Source organism: Myotis lucifugus, unplaced genomic scaffold (assembly GCF_000147115.1).
Source record: "Myotis lucifugus unplaced genomic scaffold, Myoluc2.0 scaffold_39, whole genome shotgun sequence".
In the NCBI taxonomy this organism is placed as follows: Eukaryota; Metazoa; Chordata; class Mammalia; order Chiroptera; family Vespertilionidae; genus Myotis; species Myotis lucifugus.
In genome coordinates this window covers 2,767,934-2,780,279 of record NW_005871087.1, presented here as the reverse complement: position 1 = coordinate 2,780,279, position 12,346 = coordinate 2,767,934, and the positions used below count along the sequence as shown (strand labels likewise).

Below are 12,346 nucleotides of genomic sequence, written 5' to 3'. Positions count from 1 at the left end.
GGCAACCACCGAGCACATATTCTGGTACATAGGAGAAAACATCTGCATTTTAGTTTATGTTCTGCTCCTTCTAACTCTAATGCTTGATGTATTTTGTTCTTTCCCCCTTTTTAGTCTGGCTTTTTCGCCTATTTTACTCAACTTAGTGGGTGGTGCTACTCATGTTATTCACATAGTTTTAGTTTCGTGGGAAGAGAAGAATTGCTAGCACTTATAGAGCAGGCTTTCTTTTGGATTAGAAATACAAACTTCACAGCTACTCTGCCCAGCTTTTCAGCAGCATTTGATGGTATACTGCTGGGTAACAAGTTCATTTTAGGATAACACGCTGGGAGGAAAAAAGAAGGAGGGATTTGAGGGGAGAAAATTAAAAAGTTAATTAAAAGAAACAACTCGGTAATTGAATTCTCTTGCACATTTCTTTGCTTGTTTGGAGGGGGGTGTCACAGTGCATGGTTAGTAAGGTTGCCTTTGTATCTCACCTCAAAACTCCTAAATGAGACAAGTAAAAGTACAGAGCCAATCCCTGCCTAATAAATGAGAAGAGGCGTAGGTTACATATGGTGGGTTTTTAGATGTGCCAAACAAAGCTGCCCTCCTACTCATTCTTGAGTATTTTTGGTTTTAAATATCCTTGGCAGCTTACATTACTGTTAGGCTAAGTCCTGGACTCATATCTGCTATTTTATGGACATGCAAAATTTGCATGTAGTCTGTTTTATTGGCTATTTATTTGGCCTCACTCTGTATCTAACCACCCCCCCCCACCCCCGACACACACACACAGGCACACAATCAGTAAACAGTATAGGCGACTCTTGTGTCCTTTTCAGATTGTCCTGCAGTAACAAGTGGAATGGGTCTGTTTACTTAATTTAAAACGAGCTCCTTATTTTTATAAGAAGCCTGAATATCTATGTCATTGTTTATCACAGATCACTTTAGAGTTAAAATAATTTACTGAAGCTGTGATTGAGAGCGAGAAGGTCCTGTAATGAATTAGCATGGGCTTTGGAATCAGCTGGAGCCACATTCCCACCCTAACTCTCATTAACAACATTTATTAACTCACGTAGTCAACATGTATTAATTGAATGCCTACTGTGTGCCAGGTACTGTTGAAGTTGCTGGTGATATTTATAGTCAAATTTTGTCATAACTTTGATTAACAGCAACTTTTTTGAGGTTTTGAAAATTTAACTTTAGAAACTCTAAAAAGAATATTTTTCAACATTTTGTGTTTCTCATTCTTGCAACAAATCCCTTCAGGAAAATAGAACAGGGTTCAATAATGTATTATCACCTTACTCACCAAATTAGTGTAAATCAGGTTGCTGACTGTAAACCCACTCTCCAAAGCAATCTCCAAAACATAAGACTATTTTATTTTAAAAAAATTTAAATATACTTTTATTGATTTCAGAGAGGAAGGGGGAAGGAGAGAGAGATAAAAACATCAGTGATGAGAAAGAATCCTTGATCAGCTGCCTCCTGCATGCCCCCCATTGGGGATCGAGCCCACAAGCCAGGTATGTGCCCTGATTGGAATCAAACCATGACCTCCTGGTTCATAGGTCCAGGCTCAACCACTGAGCCACTGAGCCATGCTGGCTTGGGCTAAGAATTTATTTAAATTAGAAGTTTTTCTTCTACAACAGCTCCAGTATTCCATCCCTTCATGGAAAATAGGTACCTCCAGAATGATGTACACAGACTTCTTCTATTTAGACCAGTGGTTCTCAACCTTGGCTGCACATTAGAATCACCTGGGAATCTTTAAAATCCTGATTTCTGGGCCTCATCCTCTGGAAATTCTGTTTCTTTGTTATGGGGTGGGGCCACAACATTAGTAACAAAGAAACAGAATTTCTGGAGGATGAGGCCCAGAAATCAGGATTTTAAAAAGATTCCCAGGTGATTCTAATGTGCAGCCAAGGTTGAGAACCATTGCTGTAGACCCTGCTAGGTTGCAAATTAACCGCTGAGCGAGACCAGGAGCACCTGGCAGACTTTTGCTTGCCCACAGACACGTGAGTGGAGGTAAAGCTGTTCTCGGTTCCCCCAATCAGAGAGTGAGCTCCCGGGAGCACGTGGGCCCAGGGGAAAGCGGGCTGGGAAGCACGTGGGGCCGCAAAGAAAAAGGCTCCCGGGTTCAGGCAGACACAGACTTCGGATACCGCTGCTTGGTGCCCACCGCGTTATTTTTCATATTGTGATTTTTTTCCCAGACACAGTAAGGACCAGAGATGGAGAGCCTTTATGCAAGTGAGAGCCCCAACACTCATTCCCTCGGTGTGGGGGAGAGCCAGCTACTTGCCAGTGCTAACAGGGGTTTTGTGTTTCCACAGGTTACGGTTTTGTGGATTTTGACAGTCCCGCAGCCGCCCAGAAAGCGGTAGCGTCTCTCAAGGCCAATGGGGTGCAGGCACAGATGGCCAAGGTAAGACTGGGGGGTTTTAGGTTGTTTGCTTGGTGATCATATATATTTCTCCATCGCTGGCAGCTGAATCCGAATTGCAGTTTGCAACAATTTGGATGGTATTTACTTGGTAGGGAAAAGAAGGAAGCCTACAGTAAGTTTGGCTTAGAAGACTCTGGCTGGTTTATTTGTGTGTTTTTTCCGAGTATGTTTATTTGTGTGCTCTTTTGTTATGGTAACGTCACTGGTGACTTAAGAGCACTTGTGGGGTGCTCTGGTTTGCCTGAAAAAGGTAGTGGGGGTCCTACTTAAAACTTTATTTATGACAGTAAAAAAAAAGGTAGTGGGTGTGGGTGGGTGTGGGTGTGTGGTGTGTGTGTGTGTGTGTGTGTGTGGTGTGTGTTCGTGTGTGTCCAGGACTTTCAGCAGGAAATAGTATTGGAGTAGTCCAGTACGCAGCTAGTTGTCTTTGATAAACAGTGTGAGAAAAATTGCTCTCTCATGTTGGGGAGAGCTGATTGCTGAATGATGATGATGTTTCATCTGTGCAAGGAACTGTGAGGTTAACCAAAGGGTTTGTTGTCTGTTTGGCTAGAATTTCACGTTGGCCGTTGTAGAGTTTAGCTAGATGATAATTTCCTAGGTTTTAATGATTTTCAACACTCATTTATTGGTATGTAGAACAAATAGTCTGGAACTTCCTATCTGAAATGATAATGCATTTTTATATTCAAGAAGATAAAACAAAATATAATAGTTTTGTATCCTGATCGCAGTGATGGTAATAAGGATCTACAGGTGTGATAAAATGACACAAAACTATACACACATATTGTAGTAATATCAATTTCTTGGTTTTGATATTGTACTATTATTACCTAATATGTAATATTGGGGAAACAGGGTGAGAGGTACATGGGATTCTCTATCAGTGGTTCTCAACCTGTGGGTTGTGACTCCTTTGGCGGTCGAACGACCCTTTCACAGGGGTCGCCTAAGACCATCCTGCATATCAGATATTTACATTACGATTCATAATAGTAGCAACATTGCAGTTATGAAGTAGCAATGAAAATAATGTTATGGTTGGGTCACAACATGAGGAACTGTATTTAAAGGGCCAGAAGGTTGACAACCACTGCTCTATATGTTCTTTCCAAAGTCTGTAAATCTGTATTTCCAACTAAATTTTTAAAAAATTTTATGACATAAAGATGTTTGGTACATATTTACTTCAAAATAATAGTCATTTTGTATTTGTTTTACATGCAAGTTAAGTTTTAACATATTTTTTCTGATTATTACTGTTTGAGTTTATTTATCTCTAATTCTCAAAAGTTAGATAGAAGAGCCAGCAGATCTTGAAATGCATTTATGTCATATGCATGTATACACATACTCTTAATTATTGCCATAACAGCTGAGTGATATAATGACAGAGTCATCAAATTTTCAGTCATTGGAATTTTGTTAGGATGGCTAACATTCACTGAGAACATTTTGCATTTTTAAGTTCAGATCACTGGACTTGGGATATTTGGTTTTCTTCATCTTCGGTTGTCTTCTAGCAAACTGATACCATCAATATCTGTTAACCTTCTGTTGTGGGTCACTTCACATATAGATTACTTTGATAGACTCATTGCTCTTTATGACTCATTAATTGTTTTCAAGGCAATATAAATTAGAGTTTGAATTCTTTCAGCTGTGTAATGTATTCCTCATCTGGATTATGCGTGGAAGCTTTGAATTTGGTCACAAGCTAAGATTGATGAAGTTAATATTCGCAATTAATAAGAAAATTATGTACATGTCTTCGTTTAAAACTTACTTGGCAAAGAATTAAGTTACTTGGTGACTTAAGCAGTGACTTACACCTAGGAAACAAGTGATAAAACTGTAGGTGTTATGCATATGCAAAATTGGGACCTAAAGGAAACAATTATTTACAAGAAATTTACAAATTCTTATAAAAATTGTATATTTGATCAATTTTATTGATAAACTACCAAATTTTGGAAATTACTAGTTCGTGACAATTTAGAAATAATGAATACAGTGTGCATAATCTCCAGTTTTCAAATGGTCTGAGAATACATATGTAGTACTTACTGGATCAACAGAAAAAGTTGCCATTAATTTTATAACTACCAAGGAGCCATTGTGAATATTTCCTCTCTCTCTCTCTCTCTCTCTCTTTCTCTTTCTCTTTCTCCTTCATTCATTCTCTCTCTCTCTCTCTCTCTCTCTCTCTTTCCCCCTCTCCTCTCACACACAGACACACACCCATCTCCATCACTGACATCTCAGCTAAGCGGGAAATTATCAAAGAGAAAATATTTTAAGGAGTCTCTAAGAAAATTATTTAGGAGAGCTAGCATTTTGGTTCTTAGCTCATGCCCAAATGTACACAGTAAGGAGGTTCCACCTGGAATGTTTAAAGACACGTACTTTCTTTTATTTCATTATTTTATTTTACTTCTAGAGTTGCTGAAAGATTTCTACTTTACCAATTATGCTGTCTGTGGAATAAATTCTTCTTCCCCTTTTTCTCACAAACTTTGGATCTAAAGCTCATGGCTTTAGATCCACATCTGCCTACTGGAAAACTTTCAGCAGTAAATGACTTTGTAATTTAACTACCCAGAAGCAAATAAATAGCCTCCCTTTGACAATGAAATGGAACAAGCTTGACCACCTGTATTAGCAGATTTCTCACTGAGCTATTGGATTTCATGGCGTTTTTTTTTTCCTTTGTCCTGGTGAAAGCTATTATTTATTATCATATAAACCTGCAGTCTGCAGGGTGTGTGAGACTGCACTATATTTTTTGCCATTTAAGTGTCCAGTGAATTGCCTCCTGCATCCTTGTTCTTATCAATATCCTACTATGCAGGCTGTGATGGATACACCTCCTGGATTTTAAAGCAAAAATGCTGCAAATAATCTAGGTTCCCAATAGGAGCCTAGAGTGAACATGAAACCTTCCAAGTGAATCACTTTATTTAGCTAACTTATTCCAATGTGTGCATATGAAAAATTCAACCAATTTGTCAACAAATAGGAATTAAATAATAAATCATCCAGTAAGTGGTAATTGATTAATAATGTATAACCATTAACATGGACTAACATTTTCTGTATACTTGCTGTTCTGCCAAAAAGGGTTTTGAGGGATCAAAGGATGTGTTTCTTTTAGGAGAGCAGATATAGAATATGTTAGTAATACATAGTGGTTAAGAGCATAGGTTTGGAGGGAGGGAAACTTGGCCTTGAATACTGGCTCAGACACCACCTGGCTCTATAACCTTGGCCAAGTTACTTAAATATCTCTGAAAGTCTAATAATACCTACATTATGGGACTACTGTGAGAATTAATTTTTAAAAACACACAAAGAATTTTGCATAGTACTTACATTATACCAAAATTCAATAAATGTTAGTTATTCAGTAAATGTTGTTATGCATTAAATTCACATTTGTTGCTGAACATTCTATCATATATGCCTTAAGTGTTATGTTATTACAAAACAGTTTTTGAGGACTATAATAAGTATTATCAATTAGTAAACATTTTTCTTGCCTGCTAAGTGCCAGGCACTTTACTAGGTGTTAGAGAATCAAGACTGAATTAACTTCTTCCTTTTTCTGAATTTTTAAAATTTAACCTTTCTCCTTGGATTGCTACAGCTCTGGGTTGAGAATATTGGCTGTTACTATTCTTGCCAAGTATACAGAAAACATTCATCCATGTTAATGGTAATACATTATTAATCAATTATCACTTACTGGATGATTTATTGTTTAATTCCTATTTGTTGACAACTTGGTATTTAGAAGAAGTCATTGGCTAAATAATATGTCTCTGTACACTTAAAAAGAAGAGAGCTAAGAAATCCAGCTAACAATAGCCTAACCTTCTAAGTGTTTATCTTACTTATGAATAAGACAGCCATAGATCTGCAGTTCAGGGCAAATGCTTTGGGGTAATATCAAAATCCAGGCTGCTTTGCCATTCTTTATTAGTGGCTTTCATCCATACATATCATATGTTGCTTTCTAAAGCTCCAGCTGTTGTATCTCCAGTTTTGCCAGTACTTAAAACTTATATAATTTTATTAACCAATGTCACCCCAATCCATTGAATAAAAATAAAAGGACAAAAGGCTCAAGGACCATTCTGGCTGATTCTGTCATTTTAAAAGCTTTCCCAGAATTCTAACTCAGGAACTTGTGATCACCTACCAACGTGCAAAGCTGAGTCATGGATTTCTCTTAGCTGCAAGAGAGTCTGTAATGATGAATAATTTAGTTTCTTTGCCTCTAGTACAGAAAAGTAAGAGTAGTCTATCTTTTGGGCTATTAAACATCAATAACACCATTCTTCCCATTTATACATCCTGGGTGGCATGCACTCATTCCTTCCCTTGGGGAGCCTACTTTAACACCTCACCCTCTAATCACATCTAGTGATGCCATCATTTCCAACAGGCCCAGACATGGATGCCCTTATGGTTTAGCAGCCAATATGTTTATAAGACAGGTTATCTGAACTCCCATAATTTTGAATCATAGAGAAACAACAGGATACATGAAACTAAAGGAAGACTGCTATTTAGGAATGGAGAGAATGGGAAACAAATGGAAATCACTGATTGCTTATTTGATGTACATATCAAATACTGTTGGGTAGGAATAGAATTCCCTTGTCCATTACCCCCATTGCCTCATTGAGGCCTCACTGGAGGACTGTACAGCTTTAGAATCTGAGTTTTCTTGGATGTAAGTTTCTAGGTCCTAGAAGTATTCTATATATTGAACAGTTATCAATTATTACCCACAAAGCCTTGAACTCAAACTTAGCAGGCCTCCCTATTTGCTTTCTGTCAGTTCCAAAGAGAAGTAAGAAAAACAAAAAACAAAAACAAAAACATGTCTCTTTCTAGAGGAAAGGCCCACAGAGGAGTCACCCTCTTTACAGGGCCTTTATAGAAAGTTTTGTCAGGTCTACTACTAGGACTGTCATTCTAATTACCAAAGGTGATTCACCGCACCATAGGATATTGTAGAATAGATCAAACTTAAGTGATTATAAAAAAGAGACCACATGTTCGAGAGAATGTCAAGTACATCAGGGATAATATAAAAACACATGTCAACTAGGGCAGAGAACCAGATTGGGGCCAGAGAAAGGAATTCTCTCCTATAAATCAATGACTATAATAGTAGTTCGCTTTGTAAAACAAAACAAAATAAAACAAAAAAACAGCAAAATGAGTGGATTTTTTTCCACTTGATATTGTAAGAAATAAAAAGTGAAAAATCAATGAATATATGACAATAAATTCTGTTAATTATAAAATATATCACCTCAGTGGTTAATGCATAACCCTAACAGTTATATTATAGTGGTAGAAATTTCATTAATGAAGGATGGGCCTAATACACAGATTATTCTAGAAAAAATTTTAAAAGTTCAACAACTATCCCCATGATGTGGCTTGTTGTCTACCAAAGCTACTTTTCACAATGCAGAGCCATGTGCCAGGCTTTGTCAACCAGACTCTTATGGTCTAGTGCAATATTTACAGTCTCTGCTTTTATGATTCCTGGGTATATGAGAGTAAACAGGCTATCTTGTGTTCATGGGTCACTACAATGGGGTGGAGCCTACTAGTAAACCAGCCAAACAGGGAAGCTTCTCAAAGGTTCTCATGTAGGAGAGAGAGAGGCATTGTTCAAGGGCAACTTCAGTGGATGATAGGAAAGATATTGCTTTCTGAGGTCAGGTGGGAGACTCAATCAATACATGATGTAATGATGGATAAGTGCTGTCTTCAGATTCTAATATACCAAGAGTAATGTTCAGGTATTTTTCTTTTCCAAGAAGATAAAAAGATCAGAGAAACCTATATACTATTATTTATGTACACTCAAAAATACCAGTATTTCCCAGGCAGATGAGAGCTATGGCCTTAAGTTGGAATTTTTTTTTTATTCTCCTACTTTCTTAACTCACGTTGAAGGCCTACTGTGTACCAAGATTATTCTACTGTCAGGGCAGGCATCTCCCTCCCTCCCTCCCTCTCTCCCTTCTCTATAAGCATGTCCTGAGGTGAAAATTTAAAAATAGATTATTCTACATTCTAAAGATACTAGAAGCCCATTGCATGAAGATTCGCGCAATAGGCCTTCCTTCCCCTGGCTGCCGGCACCGGTTTTCCTGCGGCACCCAGGACCCAGGCCTTTGGTCCGGCCACAGTGGAGAAGCCAAGCTTCTTCAGTCTTCAGTCTTCACTCCAGCTGGAGCCTTCAATCTTCGCTCTGTGTCTGTGTATGCAAATTAACCGCCATATTTGTTGGGTTAATTTACATAGTCACTCTGATTGGCTGGTGGGCGTAGCGGAGTGACACCAATTTGCATGTTTCTCTTTTATTAGTGTAGATGGCATTGAACTGAACAGAGTTTTATGATCACATTCTACTAGTGCAGTGGTTCTCAACCTGTGGGTCGCGACCCCTTTGGCGGCCGAACTACCCTTTCAAGGGGTCGCCTAAGACCATCCTGCATATCAGATATTTACATTATGATTCATAACAGTAGCAACATTACAGTTATGAAGTAGCAACGAAAATAATTTTATGGTTGGGTCACAACATGAGGAACTGTATTTAAAGGGCCAGAAGGTTGAGAACCACTGTACTAGTGGAAGGCAGACAATAAACAAATTGATATGTTAGGTGATAAGAAGTGGTTTAAAGACAAAGCAGGATGGGGATACTAAATACATAGAAGATGAGGATGGAGATAGAATGTTGAGCTGGGATGCATTTTAGATAGAGTGGTCAGGGAGTCTCTCTGATGAAGTGACATTTGAGCAGAAATCAAAAAGAAATTATGAAAGTAAACTATAATATGTTTAAGAGATTATTATGAAAAATGTATTTGGTCATTCAAAATAGAGCAGACTTTTTAGTGAGCTAACATGTTTAGGTTGTGTTATATCTATATCTGTACTTTCTTCTTAGTATTAGGAGGTATGCCACCATCACTTATCCCTTTATTTTATGTGGGGGTTTTCTTGTTTCCAGTCATTCTAATGGTGCATTTCTCTGAGTACATTTTTCATATGAGCCTAATCTTAATTGAGTCAGTAAATACTTTCTTTCAATATTTAACTGCAAATTATGCTGTTCTATTGTATTGCTGGATGTAAAGATATGACAAGATACATATACCGCTGTTGTGGAATGCACATTAAATAACTAATTCCAAAGAATGGCAGTTCAATGTTGGTTTTAACAGTTCATTACTCTTGATGACTGATGCCATGTAATGAAAACTTTGCTATCTCATTTTCTAAAATGAATGTTTGTGTCACGTGCTCCTGTTGAACATATTTTGAACAGAACATCTCTAACAAACACCAAGTATTATTTTCCTCGTGACTGAGATTTTTGAAGTTGTCAATAAAAGCAATACTAGTGGTTGGTCATTTATGTACCTGTAAAATGTTTGTGAAAGTCTGCTTTGTTGAACTATGTCAACTTGGCTCTTTTTTCTTCTGTTCTGATTGGGCAATGCAAGGATTCAAACCCCAATATTGAAATTGTCAGGAAGTCTTAATCCTTTTTGTTAATTATTTGACATTTCTGAAGCAGAGTCTTCTGAACTTATATTTGTATTAGCTTCTGCCAAATGATTTACTTAATCTGAGTGAGTACCACTTAATGTGAGTACCACTCTACTTCTGCAAGGACTCCCCTGTTTCCTCTTAAGTGAAATAGTGGGCATGTACTCTAATACAATTTGCTGCTTTCCTAGCATTTGACAAAAACAAAAATCAACAAAACACTCACCTTAATTTGTGTCATAAATTGGAAACTCTATCAGGTGACAAGATACTTTTTTACCCTAGGGCAGCGGTTCCCAACCTGTGGGTCGAGACCCCTTTGGGGGTCGAATGACCCTTTCACAGGGGTCGCCTAAGACCATCGGAAAACACATATATAATTACATATTGTTTTTGTGATTAATCACTCTGCTTTAATTATGTTCAATTTGTAACAATGAAATTGGGGGTCACCACAACATGAGGAACTGTATTAAAGGGTCGCGGCATTAGGAAGGTTGAGAACCACTGCCCTCGGGTATGTGTGTAATACAAGTTTTCTTCAATTTGCAAGAAATACCAACTGTTTCATCTTGCCTCTCTGAAGGGAATGCATCCACAGGCTGATCTCAATCAGTATCTCATTTCTTGATATACCATGGAGAAATCGCATAATGAACAGTATTCATTCATGTCTTTAATAATTTGTTCTTAAAATTGAAAGCAGATCCTTTCTCTGGTCACCATTGTTGTAAAGTGAGGGGACCTAATTATAAGCATCACTTTGTCACATGTAGATTATAATCCCATTGAAAATAGAAAAAGAAGTTGTAGTGTTTGTATTGAGCATGTTATCAGGATAATTCTGGCTTAGTAAAATGACTTGCGTGTTCTCTCGCCTCTTCAAGTTTTTGGAAGAGTTGAGAAAGGCTGGTGTTAATTTTTCTCTGAATGTTTGATAGAACTCACCAAGGGATCATCTGGTCCTGAGATTTTCTGTGTTGAGAAGTTGTTGATTACTGATTCAATATTCTTACTAGTAATTAGTTGGTCTTTTCAAATTTTCTATTTTATTTAAGATTCAATCTTGATAGGTTCTGTGTTTTTCACAATTTATCCATTTCTTCTAGGTGATGCAATCTATTGGCATATAATTATTTATAGTAGTATCTTATGATCCCCATTTATATTTTTGTAAATCCTATTTCATTTAGGATTTTATTTATTTGAGACTTCTTTTTCCTTAGTTTAGCTACATATTTGTCATTTGTTTAGCTTTTCAAAAACCAGCTTTTAGTTTCATTGATCTTTATTGTTTTTTCTGGTCTTCATTTCATTTATATATGCTCTGATCTTTGTTATTTCTTTCCTTCTACTAACTCTGGGATTATTTTGTTCTTTTTCTATTTCCCTGGAGTTTAAAGTTAGATTGTTTGCTTAAGATCTTTCTTTTTTCTTAATGTATGTGTTTGCCATAAACTTCTCTCTTAGAACTGTTTTTGTTGATTCCAATAAATTTCAGTATGTGATATTTCCATTTTTGTTTGCTTCAAAGGTCTTTTCATTTCCCTTTTAATTTCTTTCTTTGTCCCATTGGTTGTTCAGTGATGTATTGTTTAATTTCCACATGTTTGTGAATTTTCCAGTTTTCCTTCTGTTATTAATTTCTAGTTTCATAACTTTGTGGTTGGGAAAGATATTTGGTATGATTCAGTCTTCTTAAAATAGACTTATTTTGTGATCAGTCATATGATCTATCCTGGAGAATGTTTTGTGTGCACTTGAAGAATATATATTCTATTACTGTTTGATGGAACGTTCTATATATGTCTGATAGGTCCATTTGACAGAAGAATTACAGATAGAGAATGTTATTATATCTTAGATGGAGAAAATGGTCCATGAATTAATGTTTAAAATGTGCAATTTGGGCAATCAAGGTTCACCTCAGCATTTGCTAGCACACAGGAAACCACCTCATGGCTTATAATGTCCAAGAAATTAGTAACTCATGCATATGTAAATGCTCCATTCCCAGCCAAATGATTTATTTAACTGATGGCTGGAGCTTTTATAGGGACTGTTAGCACAGTGGAATAGTAAGGCTTTATAAACCAGACTGCATGCTAATCCATGTTATACTCCAATGGAAGAATTTAACCATAATATACAATACACTGGAAAATTGTATACCTAGAATGTCAAGATATTAAAGTCGCCAACATTCTAGATTGCAAAAGGATCTTTTCATTTTAACACTATTATTGTCATATTTTTCTCATAACACTGTTAATTAGTTTAGTATTCTGTAAA

General features: G+C 36.9%; 1 protein-coding gene across 11 annotated transcripts in view; it reads left to right on the top strand.

Annotated features, from left to right (window-relative positions):
• The window catches only part of RBMS3 (RNA binding motif single stranded interacting protein 3), a 606,121-nt gene that overhangs the window by 257,159 nt on the left and 336,616 nt on the right, over window positions 1–12,346 (top strand). For all 11 annotated transcript variants that reach the window (XM_006087592.3, XM_006087588.3, XM_023752958.1 and 8 more), the window contains exon 4: window positions 2,349–2,440. In XM_006087592.3, the coding sequence (XP_006087654.1) occupies window positions 2,349–2,440 (92 nt within the window). The remainder of the gene's footprint in view (window positions 1–2,348; window positions 2,441–12,346) is intronic.